General features: G+C 35.6%; 1 protein-coding gene across 3 annotated transcripts in view; it reads right to left on the bottom strand.

Annotated features, from left to right (window-relative positions):
• Positions 1-16611, bottom strand: part of LOC137277792 (neurotrimin-like) — a 280109-nt gene that overhangs the window by 118788 nt on the left and 144710 nt on the right. For all 3 annotated transcript variants that reach the window (XM_067809723.1, XM_067809722.1, XM_067809724.1), the window contains 2 exons: positions 14128-14741; positions 6546-6780 (listed from right to left, as the gene is read on the bottom strand). In XM_067809723.1, coding sequence (XP_067665824.1) covers positions 6546-6666 — 121 coding nt within the window. In that variant the 5' untranslated portion in view covers positions 6667-6780; positions 14128-14741. The remainder of the gene's footprint in view (positions 1-6545; positions 6781-14127; positions 14742-16611) is intronic.

Below are 16611 nucleotides of genomic sequence, written 5' to 3'. Positions count from 1 at the left end.
AAATATTGCTAAACTTAACACACTAACAAATTTCATTACGGTAACAAACTTTCACTATTGTAACAAACTTTCAGTACATAAACAAGCAGTCACTATAGTAATAAACCTTCACTATGCAAATAAACTTTCACTGTTGTTTTAAACTTTAAACATGGTAACAAAGTTTTACCATTTCTTCTAACTTTTGCCATGGTGACAAACTTTTGTCATGGTAATAAACCTTTGCCAAGGTAACATGAAGTTCCATGTATGGTCTTACAGAATGAAGTATCTTGGAGATTGAAACAGTAACCTTCCACTCTCCATCCTTTACACAGCAGAAGCAGTACAGTAATATAAGTACTCTGAAGTCTCCTGAACTGAAACAAATTCTCCAAGTTTGGCAAGTGTTTTCAATACCTGCTCATTTTTGATGCCCAGAACTGTTCATAGTCTAATTCAGCATATGCAAACACTACAGTAACTTAGGTATACTAAGGTGATGTAAAATGACATGAACTGATGTATATCTAAGGGTTTGGCAGTCTGTGATGGAAAAGAACACAAAAGTACTTACTACAGTGATTTCGATATATATTTCTTTTAGGATGCCCAAACTGTTCATGGTCTTACTCTATATACGCAAACACTGGAGTAACGTAAGCATACTTAGGCATTCTGAGCTGACAAATTGTTAAGTATATCAGAGTTCGTTAAGTACTTCAGTGTTCTTTTTCATCATATATTGTCAAACCTCGGAGATACTCAACAATTTGGGATGAAAGAGAACACAAGAGTCCTCATCATAAATACATTTTCATTTCTTAAAACAAACTGTTCTTATGAGCAAGATCTTTAATGGATAAATCTTCTCTTAATTCTTTGACACACAATGTTCTGGGGTCATCTTAAGCCCCTTCATCAGGTGAACTGACAGTTGATACTATGACGTTGACCCTATGATGTCATAACTGTCCCATGATGTCACAATGTTCACTGTTCATAGTCTAGTAGTTCATATGTACAAATAATGATGTCTGTTTACAGCCAGCCCATATAAACTGGTGGCCCTAATGATCTTTTAATTAAATGTCATCATCAGGTGACAGCCAATTGAAGTTCCATGGTGGTGCAATCAATCATTACAGTCGCAGTGAGAAATATATTATTAATAATGCTTTATTGACCTAGTGACAGATTAAAATGGGAAACTTCCAACACCTTCCAAATTGAACATCAGCATCGTAAATGTGGTATCTTGGATTATGCACTGAACAATGCAACTCTATGAACCATGATACTAAACAAACATGATATTTTGATCCTTCCTGCTTGAAATGTAGTACACCAAATCCTGATGAAAACTGAGGCTACCCCTTTTATGCCCTTTTCAGCATTCCACGGAATAAATTACCGTTTCCATTTCCTGCATTGTGTTTGCAAAGAGTGCCATGAAATTTTGTATAAGGAAAGTATTGAGAACTTCCTTTTCACTCTATTCCAATTCCAGTTCAAACTAAAATGACTGTTTGATGTTTGTATGGGTCATAAGCTTCTAATGATATTTGCACATTTTCACACAGAACGATCCAAGTTCAAAATGGGGGTATGCCATTAATATCTCTCGAGATCACAAATGACTTAAAAAATCAATATCAATTGTCATTATATTCAATATTGAGACCTTTGATGCACTGCGTCATGTAAGCGTGTTTTGCATAATACTCATCATCTGGAACAATCACATTGTCACGGAATGCTCGGAGAACCGAATTGTGCTTTTAATACTATATGGCTTTCATATGGATCACTGATTTAAATATGAACAAAAGATGTTTTGTTTTTATAAAAAGCATGATTCTGTTAAGTGAAGCTGTATTATATGCCTCTGTTACTGCTCTATTGGGAGATATATGTATAAATTATTGATTTGACTAAAACAATCTTTTCATTGTTGAAGTAGCCAGGCCATATATCAAAGAGAATTCTATTATCATTATATCAATTTACATACTTCTCTAGACTCTAACCATTCACAAGAAAATCTGCATGTAATTAATGAAGTAGTGAATTGTACACATGGAAAATTTAAATTTATTGCCATAGAAGCAAATTCAAATAATTGGGAAACTGGAAATCTTGAATTGAAAAAAAAATCAATGAATACATCCATGGTCTGTCTTTGTTAAACCTATACAAAAACATTTGTTTCATCCCAGTTTTAAAATGAGGATATGAATTTCAGAGTACAATACTTCATTTTAATAATCTCTATGAAGCACACAACATCAGCATGCTTTCAAAAGCAGGCTAATTTAATTAAATATTTAAAGATCTTTGGAAAAATATTTGAGAAATGTGTCAATATTGGCAATTGAGTTCATCTGCCTGACAAATTCACAAGGGTGAGTGAGTGAGTGAGTAAGTGAGTGAGTGAGTGAGTGTGACTTTACACCACTTTTTGCAACATTCCAGCAATATCACTTCAAGAGATCAGAAATGGGCTTCCCACATTGTGTCCATGAGGAGGTATAGGACATGGTGATAGTTACAATGACAGCTGGGAAATATGTAAAATTGTGTGATTGTGCTATTCCGACCATATCATGAACAGGAGTTTGCAACAAAGTGAGATCACCCTGTCCACTGCTGGAACAGGAAGATGCAAATACGGAATTACATAGGACATCAATTCTGTCATTGAATCCTCAAAGTTTGGAAACGTCCAACAAAAGTCTACCATAAAACTTAACAGGGACTTTCAATATTGAAACCACCATATAGCTGTCAAACAACAACCCAACCAATTTGAGAAGCATTTTTGCAGTTGAGACCTACAATGAAGTACAATATTCTTGTTCTGGAATCATTCTGGTTGGAAACAGTACAAGAACTGTCCCAAGTATAGTGAACTACATTCAGTTGTTGGCAATCTACTGCCCACATTTATGCTGTCATGTTTGCATTTGAAGTCAAGTTTTAGAGATATACACCAGTTTTACTTATAACTTACTGTGACATGCTATTTGGATTTACTGTCCTTAAATGTTGACAGATATATTTAATTTACATGCATTTCTGGTGGATTTACAACTCGTGTTAGTCACGATATGGCTGATATGTTGCTAATGTGACTTTAAATTTTAACTCACTCACTCACAAGAACCTGTATCAAAATCTCACACTCACAAACTAAGTTGTTATCAATGTTTGTTCTATGCAGAACAAACCAACCAATCACCATAGAACCATGATCAAACAACTACAAATAAACATGAAGAATGATGTGTTACAATTGCAAGTGAGTGAGTAAAAGTTGATCTAAGCTGCATCAGGAATATTCAAGGCTGTGTTGCAATGGAACAATTGTTTCTGTGACAGAAAAGAAATACCTGTCTTCCAACATAGATCACATGACAAGAGACTGTCTTTGACAGATTGCATCTGTAGATAAAGTTGATGGAACTCTATGGGGTATATATGTAATGAATGACTAATGAATAAATAACTCCACCAACAATACCATGGCACCGGGTTCCTGCAAGACTGTAAGAGGAATTCCCTGTGAAGAATGACAAATCCCATGGAAGACATGGAGAATGTTTGTTTGTTGGGCTAATTAAATCATCTGGGACTCCAAACAAGAGTTAACTGTCATCTGATTGTGCTTTAAGGTCAAAATGTCAGATCCATGCCATCTTGGGAAATACAAACTCTTGTGACTTCACTAAATAAAATGCTGACCATTCCTGGGAGATCATTTGCTCTAAAAATCTTCTGAAAGGGACAGACATTCGCAGCGCATTCAGGAGACTAGTGTTTGGTCTCTGAATATACATTATTTTGATTGTAACAAACTAACCCATATAAATTGAAAAGGAGCCCGAGGGAGACCTGAACTTACGGACTTGGTTTGCTTTGTAGACGTGCTTTATTTAGAGCCTTAGCACTGCAGGGAGGGCTAGACTGTTGGGAAAGTAATGTGGTTCAGGGACTGTGAGACAGGCTATGCATTCAGGTACATGCAAAGCGAAAGTGACCACATTAATGGACTTGTAAGTTCTTTATTGTTTTGCTTTCACTCACTTTATTATGGAAAGTTCCAACTACATCCACATGAAGGAATCCATGAAAATTCATACACCGGTATACAAGAAATAAACATTGTAAGGTAACTAGTGAACACATTTTACAACTTTTCTTGTACGATCAAACACGCTCTTTTAATGAAGATTCTACATGTTCGGCAGAATCCCAACGCTTGTCATAAACACCTAGTATCATCACTACTTATAATGACTCACACAAACAAAATTATGATATTTTGGGAATTGTACAAATATAGGATCTGATGTCATTGGACACTTCGAATGGTCACGGTAAGTGAGTTTAGTTTATACTGCCTCAGCAATATTCCAGCAATATTCCAGCAATATCATGGTGGGGACACTAGAATAGGTCTTCATGTGTGGTAACCATGTCAGAATCGAACCTGGGTCTTTGGCATGGTGAGGAAAGGTTTTAACTACTAGGCTACCTTTATTCCACATTTCTACAGGTCTAATCTATTGTCAGGTAAGACCCAGAACACATTGTTTAATTAAAAAAATATTACACGCAGACATGAAATAAACCTGTTAACAATGTTTTTCAGCACTTCTCGGTTTCCTGGGGAGTGTTACAAAACACAAACTAATTTCATCCAGGTGTGACCTACCTGCGTCACATCTCATTCACAGCAACAGGAAGGTTTTGTCATCATGTGTAACACATTACCTTTAATTTATATGCATATCCTTTATCAGTATCATTATCAAATAAATTCCCGAAACATAAATAACCAAAATATCAAAAATATTGTCAGCCTGACGACATCAACACAACTTGAATAATATTTAATGAGAATACGCTCAGGTGATATTCTACTTTCACTCTGATAACTGAAATAAATGTTTATTTTGGTCTGAGTCTTATGAAATATGACCAGTGTAGGAAGAGATCTTGCCACTTGTTTTGAAATGGTTGTTGAGTAATGGCAAATAAAATCCAAAATTGGGACGTTAAGCAGATGCAATAGTCGTGGGACTGGGTATTATGCTTCATAAATTGAACAACAGGTGTGATGTCCCTGCCAATTACAGTATTTAACACAAAATGTTTGAAAAGACAATACATACATAGTCTGTAAAAAAAAGATACATATGTATGCATTATGTATTTGTCTCCAACCACAAACATACTCCATATAATGTGTCTATTAATCACACCCATATACTTTGCACTGTTGTAAAGCTTTTCACAAGCATTTAACAGATTTCATAAATATCAAATTACACTTATCAAAAATGAATATTAACTAAATTTAAATAAGGCTGGATATTTCAAAGTTGCATTTTGACATCAAAATCCAATAAATGATATGATGGTTTATCGACTTTCATTTTCACCCCAAAAATACCAAAATAACTTCAAGGAATCGAAGGCTATCTTGACAAGTTGTTTGATGGGTAGATAGCTGGGAAATTGCCTTGGATCACACCATGGATCAGTTTTGCGGAAAGCATCACATTTGCTACCAATTTCCAGCTAACAGTAGACTTACATAAGCATGGTATTTTTCCTGTTTACATATAAGGATGGTAATGTTATTGATATAACAGGACACAGAAGAGATATCAAGTGGTTCCTGCTTTACCATTTCACAGGGGTGGAGATAGCACCACTTCAACCCCCTCAAGTCTCATTCCACTAAGCAACATTAGTGCTACACATTTCATAAATCCCATGCTTACAACCATAATATGGACTTATACTTGTCGTATTGCTAAGATCACTATTGGAATTAGGCCCTTGGCGCAGTGATACCAGGTGATCTTAGCACTAAAGCTAACGTAAGTCAGCTTAAAGTATGAGAGTTATGAGAATTTCATACGATGACTTTGTGAAAGGAGCCCTTTGATCCCAATTCCACAAAGGTCCACAGTGCTGTAACCATCGTAATTGTCAAAGAAGGTGAGTTACAACAAACTATCAGTGAGGTTTCTTAGTGGAATAAGACCAACAGTCATCGTTTGCACGTTAAACACACACTCACTATACAGGAGATGTAACCTAACTGCCAGGATTCAAATTCACAAGCATGTGACTTTAGGATGCTCATGGCACTGCTTCACACAAAGAATTGCATATCCTATGAAATTTGTCAACCTGTGACCTTCAAGACCATTAACAGACCCAAGTACAATGGTCAGTGAGCATTTTCTTTCAAGGCGACTTCCCACCAATGATAAAAAGTAGCAGCCATTGGGAATTTTTTATGTCATTTCCTGGAGGAGGATGAAGGTTGCAGAGTTACATCTGTCGATTCTCTAGGCCTTCAAATAGTTAATTATCACAAACATTTGGTATGAGAATTTGTAGTTACAGTCACCATGTAGACATAACCACAAATGATGTTCCCATAAAGATGGGTGACAAAATTGTTTCTGCTTAAACATCCACCCTGAAAAGCAATCCTTTCTTAATTCAGCATTTCTCATTTTCTGGACATAACTGCTGCCACCTACCTGAGAGAGCCACAGAGATCAGGAGGAAGACAATAAGCTGTAGTAGATGGCAATACAGTGAACTGATCACCTGCCATGCCCGGCAGATGCTACTCTTCGGCTGACCGGCCTCAAACCTCATCTTTGGCGGTCAACACTCATTAGACCACTGGTAAAATCCCACAGCAGGTCAGATAGTAAAAAGAAGTATCCAAAAATTGTCCCTGGACTTGGGCTTTTTGGTCACATTTCAGATCTGAAAAAGGACATTCCATATATTAAAACATCTTCAACATCAGGTTAATGTTTGTCAGATTACAAGCACATAAAAGTAAATAGGGTCTGTGTCTGAGATGAACAAGCATAGTCAGTGGCAGCAAATGAGGTTTTATGTCATCTGTGTATGACATGAACAAGAACTGTCAGTGAGAAAGAAAACGGGGTTTCATATCATCTGTGTCGGAGACACTTAAGCACAGAGAGTGCTGAAGTAAATGGGCCTTTATCAGTGTCTGGGATGTACAAGCATAGTCCATGAGAAAGAGAATGAGATTGTATATTATCTGTGTCTGAAACGTTCAAGCACAGTCAGTGAGAAGACATGCAAGGTGTTATACAATCTGTGTCTGCGATGTAGCTTGGCACAAGCAGACGAATCAACAGCAGTTGAAGTGAACATCTGAGCGTTCCTTTTACATTCACCAATAACAAAGTGCTTAGTTGTTTTTGAACATTGTGACCCATCTTCTATTACTGTGACAATCAAATCTCCATTTTAGCCGCCTTTTAACTCAAAGATCTGAAAGAAAGCTAGAACTAGAAATCCTTCTAAATGTTAGCTCAACTGTGCTGTGTTGATCAGAACCCAATACTGGCTAATTTCGATGCTTTACATACAATTTCAAAATTGGCATTGGTCTTCAATTATCAAAGTTCTTTCACATGGAAAATATTACCTTTGACAACTTTGATATTGACCAAAATCAGAGGCAATTAAATTCAGTGAAGAACAGCTAAAAGATGTAATGTTCAGCTGTATTTATAGAAGTTATATCATAAAGAAGTCAGTCTTTGAAAAGTGAATATAATGCAACCTGACACCTTGGTAATAAAGACCCCATAATTCTAATTTTACTACATGTAACTCCTACATGTGGCTCCAGATAACAGCAATTATCTGGAAACCTTTTAGATAACAACTTCACCATAACTACTGCCATTCCATTTCAAAAAACGGTCATGTTACTGATGACCTATGAAAGTGATCAGCTTCGCTTGTCCATTATGCATACACAAGAATTGGTCAAAATTCAAATTGTATCCAGCAACAAAAGTTGACACTGGATGAAGATGACTCTGGATGAAGATGACCCTGGATGAAGAGGCATGACCATGACAGATGCTGCCATTCTGGTCCACATCAGTTGAATATAAATGAAAGTCTTTACTAAATCAGACAGCTAGCCTAGCAAAGGTTGGCTTCACTTCGTACAATATGTTTCATTTGTTTGGCCATCACTATAGTGTTACGATATCAGATTTCTGATGTTCATGGTCATATGAATAAAATACATAAATCTCATCCAAATTGTAAGGTGAGTCTACATTTATAAACACATAAGAACCATCAGGGAAAGAAACCATTTAAAAATTTCCCACTGGACCAGAGGACAGTGAGTGGACGATAATTTGTGGTGTGTACTTCACTGGTCAAATTAACCATTTACATAACATTTACTTAACCATCAATAAAAAATTCAGTGGTGACTAGGACCGCTGCAAACTTATCATATAGTAGCCTTAATGAAATTTTACTAGCCAGGGACCACAGGACCTGCATAAATTTTGAGTGTTTGATGTCACTACAAATCTTCCATTAAAAGATGGTGATGCAGTTGTTTTCATCTGTGAGTACTATGGAGCTATGAAGTGATCTGTGGTCAGGTTTGCAAGTGGGTCAGGTGATGAAGATATTAAAATTATGGTATCATAGATGGTGGTCTAACATAGGAGATAGCTGCTGCTATGTCCAGACCTGGAACATGACGAAACATTCAAAGACCTTTCAAAGAATGATCATGTTCTACATTTGGGTCCTATTATTTAACATGATTTGGCAAGGTTTATTGACAAGGAGTCAGTAAAGACATACAAATCTCTTAGAAAAAATTGTTCTATTTAAATATAATATTTTTATAAACCCTTTAACATTAAACAGAACACACCAATGACAACAGAGAAAACATGAATACCGTTACAATGTGTTTTACTTTTCTAAAATGTTATTTCAGTTACAGCTGTTTGTCTGTCTGTTATTTATGGCTGCAGTCAGTAATATTGCAGTTATATGGCAGTCTGTAAAGAATCAAGTCTGGACCAGACAATCCAGTGATGAAAAGCATCGGGATTGATCTCCAAAACTGGGAAACGATGTCATAAAGTTTGAATGAAAATATCAAACTTAATGTAAGATATAAAAGTGATATATAACCCTTATTTATTACATGCAACCAGGAGACTATTTCAATACTATTTCGTTACAAACTCAAATACACGCTGACAAATGACCAAATTCATTCAAACACATGCACCAAAAAATCAATATAACTGTCTTTTGGAAAGTATTATCCATTACACTGTAGTGTCCAGAACTTCAACAGTATTACAACTTGATAAGTGTCGATGACATCTGAAGTAGGCAGTTAAAACACTCTTATCCCACACCTGCTCTTCAGGAATAGCCTGGCCTTCTGCATTACTTGGTGTCTACATGCTAGCACAAAACATCACCTCTTTATGGCAGACATGAAGCTGTGCTTAAAGGCACAGTAGGCCTGTTTTATTTTAATCAGTGCTATTCTGATATGCTGGATAATTTTAGCAATGGTGATCTGTTATTTTTTCACTTCCTTCACACAATAGATCCTCTAAACTCACGCCTGGGTTATACAGTATAAACCAGATTAAGGTTTACAGAACCAATTGATTCAGTACCAGCACTGGACTAACATATGATCTGATAAAAAAATGTTCAGTAGAAAAATAAATGCTACATTATAACAAAATATAATGATCAGCATTGCAATGGCATAATTATAATATCAGTAACTGTGCCTGTATTTAATTGCAAATGTTAACATACATACAGCTTTTTTTTATATTGATGTTGATTGTATCCTAAGCCTTCAGAAAGTTACTGGTACTTAATTTTTCTAGGTCACAAAGCCAAGAGGTTGAATAAAAGGAAAAAAACCCAAATGCTTAATGTTGTCAGAGCAGATCATTGACAATTATTGGAATAAAAGCTGGAACAAAAGAAAATATGATGAATGGAATATCTTTACAATGAAGTAAGTGAGTTTTACGCCACACTCAGCAATATTCCAGCAATATGCCGGCAGTCTGTAAATAATCAAGTCTGGACCAAACAATCAAGGGATCAACAGCATGAACATCGATCTACGCAACTGTAATATGATGACATCTATAAACCAAGTCAGTGAGCCTGACAACCTGATGCATTTTCGAAATTATGATGAACTATTCATGAAATCTTCATGAAAAAAATTTATGAATATTCAGTGAGAAAACCTCATCGAAAATCTTTCATGAAGAATACTTTGTGAAGTGTTCATGAAGTATGTTTCAGGAAGAGTTTGTGAAGGTTTCATGAAGGTCTGCCTATGAAGAGTTCATTAATAGTTTGAAGTATTCTTCATGAAGTAAAATTCTCACCTAATGTTCATGAATTTTTCATGAACTCTTCATGATTACTGACATCAAGATTGTGATAGTCGCCTCTTACGACAAACATGGGTTACTGAAGATCATTTCTAGCCCAGACCTTCATGGGTTCTTCAGAACGGAACAATTCCTAATTGAAGAAAAGCTACTGTACCTCAGACAGACTGAAAGTAAATGTTTTAACAGGTCATCAATGGCTACTTTGATATTAATTCATGTAAATTTGTCAGTACTAATAATCATTTCAATGAGTTAACTGATGCCAATCACACCAATCATAGAGACACCAAATTATTTTCACTATCGTTATTTTTGAAGACTAACTTTGTATCCCTTGTTTTACGTATTTTTTGTCTCATCTTTGCTGATAGTAGTACTGTTATGAGAGCTGTTTCGAATTTCATTTCATTTTGTGATACTTTGCGAGTTCACAGAGTACTAAACGGAACTCTTTCCCGAGATTTAACTGTCCCATTATCGTATATACTACTACTTTTTAACAATTTTGTTCACTCTAAATTACAAAACCACACACAACACTGTACAATTTAAATTTGCAAGTACATAATAATGATATTCCAAACAACTTCTTTTCTTTGTTCAGCTGAGGGTCATGGCAACTCAAAGTATAGGTATGTGTATGTTAGATTTAAGCTTGGATCCTTCAACAGTGGGATCTTAGTGTTATTACTTTCTAAGCCATGATTATCTAAGTTAAGTTAATTTTTTTTTTATCAAATACTATATAAAAAGTTCATAAAAATTAATCTGCGAAAGTCCCTACCATACTTCACAGGAATATCACAACCCAAATATTGTCATAGAAATATACTCTCTTATTTAATGAAATTGCTTTATGCTGGACACATATTTCAGCTCCACCAAACACTTAACATAAGGATGGGCATGAAAAGTCAACTGTAATTCCCACTTCAGTAATGTCAATAAACACTGTATTCTCCCCAGGGTGTTGAGTCAATTATGTGTCTTGACAAATCCAAAAACTGAGATAATGATGCCATTTGGAGCTTTGTAGAATTAAGAACAATGTGGTATACACTCAGAGGTTGTAAACAGATCATTAGCATAACAAATGGGATTCTGAAACGGAATGCCACTACAATTATGACACGAGCTGAACATAAACATGACTCAATCGCAAGCCCCAAGCTCTATTTCCAAATCTATGACACTTGAACTCTATAGACTGCCGAAACAGCCAAGATTGCATTTTTCAACCCATCCCTGAAATTAATTTGCTGAAGTTTTGACGCAGCATCTTACAGCTTGTTTCACGGCATCATGCAAGCATGTAGATAGCATGTATATTCCATTGTTTGTTCTAAAGAACCATAGCTAATGATGCTGGAGTATACTATGCTAGATTCAAAATGTCAACGTCAGAGAATAATCAGTGTAGACTATCTGCGGAAACAGATCTCACTGGCGTGCAATATGTGGGCTCTTCTCTGCCTTTTTCTGAATTCCCCAAACTCATCAGACTACTTTTTACTTATGCTTTTTAGCAACATTTGGAAGTTGTTATGGACAAATCTTCTTATATTTAAAGAATTAAAAGAAGACTTATACGTAAAAGATCTTGGTCATACATTTTGCTTAACCAATGTAACCAGTGGAGTTACATTACTCAATATGACCAGCTGAATCACTTCCATTTGTCTGAAACCATGAACATCCCAGTTAGAATTGGTCTTCAGTAACTCATGTCTGGACCACACAATCCACTGATCAACAGCAAGAACATCAGTCTACCCAAGTGGGATATGATGATGTGTCAAAGAAGTCAGCAAGCCTGACCACTTGATCCTGTTAGTTGCCTCTTATGACAAGCATGGGTTACTGAAAATCTTCAAGGGTTACAGAAGCCATGAATAATATCTTCAACAAAAATAGGAGCAAGTTTCAACACAACAGAAACATTTTGCGTGCTGTTAGATAAAAATATGTATAAGTTGCTGTACACATTTCTTGGTAGAAATTCCTTTCTTATTGCACCAGAGGTGAGGCAAAAAGTCATGACAGCACAGGTATATACATTCCTGGTGGCTGAAGGGCACATTTACATATGTTACACCTTTGAAAAACTGACTGTCAGAAAATCGATGATTTGCATCCCATGAAGGGTACCGACACAAACAATGAATATATTTATATACAGACATGCATTTAGAAGTTGTAGAAATGTTACCAGTATCAGTGATTAGAAAGGAGATAAAACATTGGCTACTTTTGCTTATCATCTACAATGTACATCTTGTTGCTATACTTAAATCCTGCATCATATAAATGTATCTTTACAAAAGATTAATGACTGCATTTAAGTACGGCCACTGAGGTAGGCATTAAAACAATATTGATTATAACACTATCGTGTACATGCAAAATGACATCAATGCAACTGAACACTGTTAACGATGACATCTCTGATATAACATGAGGCTCAAGGGCTATACACGTATTAATACCAAAGCTTTGAACATGCTTGTTGTAAGAGACACTAACAGGATCAGGTGGTTTGAGGCTTGCTGACTTGGTTGACAAATGTCATTGGTTCCCAATTGTGCAGATTGATGCTCATGATATTGACCACTGGATTGTCTGGTCCAGACATGATCATTTACAGATCACCCCATATAGGTGGAATACTGCTTAGTGCGGCATAAAATTAAACTCACTCTCTCACCATAGCCCATATCAGTGCAGGGGCAGTAGGGGGGCCTAGTGGTTAGAGTATTCACTCATCAAGCTGAAGATCCAGGTTCAGTTCCTGGTACAGTGTCTGAATCTCATTTCTGGCATCTCCCACCATGACAATGGAAGAATATTGCTAAGTGCAGCATGACACCATTCTCAGTCCCTATATCAGTGTACAATATCAGTTCACCAACACCTACAACATACCTCTACAACATAAACACAAACACCATACATATTCATTATAGACACAAATGAATAAACAATGGAATAAATGGTTCACCAGTGGGCCAGGCTGCTGTTTTGGTGGCCATTATGACAGCTGAAGTATTGATAAGATAATAAGAAAAAAAAATCTGATTCTTGTATTCCTTGAAATAGAAACTAATGTATCATTTCTCAGATTCTACATGCAGTAATACGTTTGCGAGGCTTAATTAAAAGTTCAGTGTAAATAACAGCTGTGCTAAAGTCAACAGAATGGCAATTATTGAACTCCTGTATATTACCAGAAGCCATAAGACCAGGAAAAAGCAGCTGGTAGAAGGGGATCGACTTTTGACACTTTTGTCAAACTTATTTTCTAGTGACCAGTGAGGAAACGACATCATATTGCTTTCCATAAACAAACAAGAAAAAACGACTCCATCAGTGAAGACGTCAAATTTGCAATTTGACCTTTTCTTTTCTTATTTGTTTTTGCTAGGCATTGAATAATATATGGTCATTGAGATTACTATGAGTCTTTGTCTCATATATGTAAAGCTAACTAGCTGTTAGATTTGACATCTGTGGAGTGAGGGTCATGATATTATCATAAAATGAACATTATTCCTGTGTCATGACTTGTATTCACAGCAAAACCATAAGTTTAATAATTAAAGCATGCAATCAGAACTGATCAGATTCAGTGTGAAACATTCAAATGCCTTTTAAAAGAAATGATGACAAGAAAACTGAAAATGAGACAATAATCATAAACTTGCATTTATAGAGTGCATCCCTTTAAACAAATACATCCACATAATTCGTGGTTATTATCTTAATACAAATATAACTTAAAATGTTAAATTTCAAAATGCAAAAGCAAAACACAATTTGTTCCATTTATGGAAATGGGAAGGTCATAAAAATATATCCTCACCTCTTTAAATAGTGACTTCTTTTTGTAATGTTCTCCAGTGTTGACTTGTACACTGTATCTGAGAATCAGAGATCCACCACGGTATCTGACACACGTCTCATAAATGTCTAAGACTCTTCTGTATCCCAGAATACAGCCTTCAGTCACATGATCACATTGCACTGCAGTCACCAATACTCCAATCACTCACTTGAGTTGCACATTCATTGTACAAGAATATCCAGTGCTAAAGTATGTTTTGTATTTTGTGTGAAATGAAACCAAATAAATTAGGAAATATAATATATCCTGTTTGTAAGACTTTTGAAAATCAGGTTATGGAATACTGCCGTATTCATATGCTTGGAATGAATGATGACACGCCTTCCTTGCCGTGAACTGTATTCGAATCCTTGTAGTCAAGTTCTGTGTTAACACCTGGCATATAATCAGCCCTTCTTCCTATCACTCCTTCTGTCTGTCATTCAGTCCAAGATTTGCTCTGACAATCTGGCGGATTACTTTGAGCAGAGAGTTATCTGCGTAATTTGGTCCATATCATTGCCTACACGGTTTCCGAACATGCACTGCTTAATCCAGCCTGCTCCTAGTCTTGTACACCTGCGGTTCCCAACCTGAAATTCACAACAAAGTATTTTGATTAGGTTAATTACACACCGCATTACCTCCAGGGAATGAAGCTCTGGTCTCGATGTGGAGGCGAGAGTGGTTTGTTTACACTGAAGCACACATGTCAAAATAGTCGTCTTGAAACAAACAAATTAAACCTAACTGACATAAAACAGAGAAGAGATTCTTCCTCAGGGAATCTTCTCTGTCTACAGTAACAATACACTAGTCATATGTAGTTAGGAATATGCATGTATGCATGGTAGAAAAGAACTATTCCTAGAGTCTTGTGTTCTTGTCTTAAGTCAAATGTGTCGATAAGAAAAACCCCTTGACAGTTTTGCATGAAAAGATCTTGACAGACAATTCTTAATTCTTAAACATACGTATGGCCACACAAAATGTGTTTTCAGTCTAGCTAAACATTGCAGAAGTACAAAAGAGAAAAGAGTAATCACTGTCCTGAAAACATAGAACAAACCTTAAGAATGGATAACTTCTTTATTCATCTGATGCAATGTTTTATTACATATTCTGATTCTTGTATCACAGTCAAGCAGATTATTGTACAAAATACGAGAATCGGCATAAAAATGTTGTATCCCATGAATAAAAAATCAGATTATCCATAACTCTCCAACTTCTAAAAATGCCATTCAAATATGTCACGTTTGTGTCTTTCATTAAAAGTTTTCTTTCAAGAACTAAATTATTTTATAAACCTCAAATCAATGTACATATATTTAGTCTTTTGACATTATACCTAAACAACAAAGTACATTTATGTGGAAAAAGATGATAAAATAATTAAAATGGAATTATGAGATCCATTGTCTGAAAACAGGAAAAAAAAGGAGTTAAAAAGAGTACTAAAAACTTCCATTGTGGTGGAGTAAATGATCCCTTTTAACATGAGCAACAAAACTCTTCAGGTCCATGACCTCACATTAAGAAACGTAAACATTGTGTGAGTTTGTATCATAAAAGGTTGTTCATGACACAGGATCAATTTGTGAGAATACCTGGTGTTGAAACCATCTGTGACCTTACTGACATCATAAACTGACCTCTAAATACTTGAATCTACTTTTGACATTGTGGACATCAGCAAGAGACATCAGTAAGAGGCATATAAGTCTAAGCAGCAATATATTATTAAATTGTGACATTTCCTCAGACAGACTTATGTCTAATTAATTTACTTGTTAAATGTTATTTGTGGTTATCTGCAGACAGAAAGATATATTATTCAAGAATTGCTTCAAGTATGTCTTGCCAAACACCAAATTACTGGCAATTTAATATTCAGTTCTTCACCTTTAATATTTCTAACATTTTTCAATGACACATGCATTTAATTTAAGAGAAGCTCACACGTATTTACCTATATGGTCAACAGACTATAGTGTTCGGAACATGTTGTTGCCATGGTATATGGTTTTGAAAATGTACTAGTATTTCATAAATAAAAGAGCAGGTCTTAGGTTTTCAAAGTTCTCTTAGCGCTAAGAAAATTGCAAGTATCTTAGCGCTAAGAGAGTATTGAAAATCTAGGCCAAGGTCAAAACATTGCAAGATACATGCCTTGTTGAGATAACAAATGAAATGTCCCTGTCCCCAATATGCATGTATGAATAATTTATATTCATAAAATTATTATCTCAAAATGTTTGGTTGCAGTAAATGTTACAACCTTTCCTCGGATATTGGACATTTTCTTAAGTCAGTTTCCTAAACAGTCCTATGCACCAATTTGATTAAGAAAATCTGAGAATCCCAAGCATTAAATTCACATAAGGAATTTGTGTCAAAGGTTATTCTGACATTCCTGCTGAAATCTAACACAAAGTTTAAACTGTATTATCCACAAAACAA

The sequence above is a fragment of the Haliotis asinina genome, chromosome 3, assembly GCF_037392515.1.
Source record: "Haliotis asinina isolate JCU_RB_2024 chromosome 3, JCU_Hal_asi_v2, whole genome shotgun sequence".
Classification (NCBI taxonomy): domain Eukaryota; kingdom Metazoa; phylum Mollusca; class Gastropoda; order Lepetellida; family Haliotidae; genus Haliotis; species Haliotis asinina.
The sequence above is the reverse complement of the archived record's forward strand: the minus strand, read 5'-3'. Positions and strand labels throughout refer to the sequence as shown.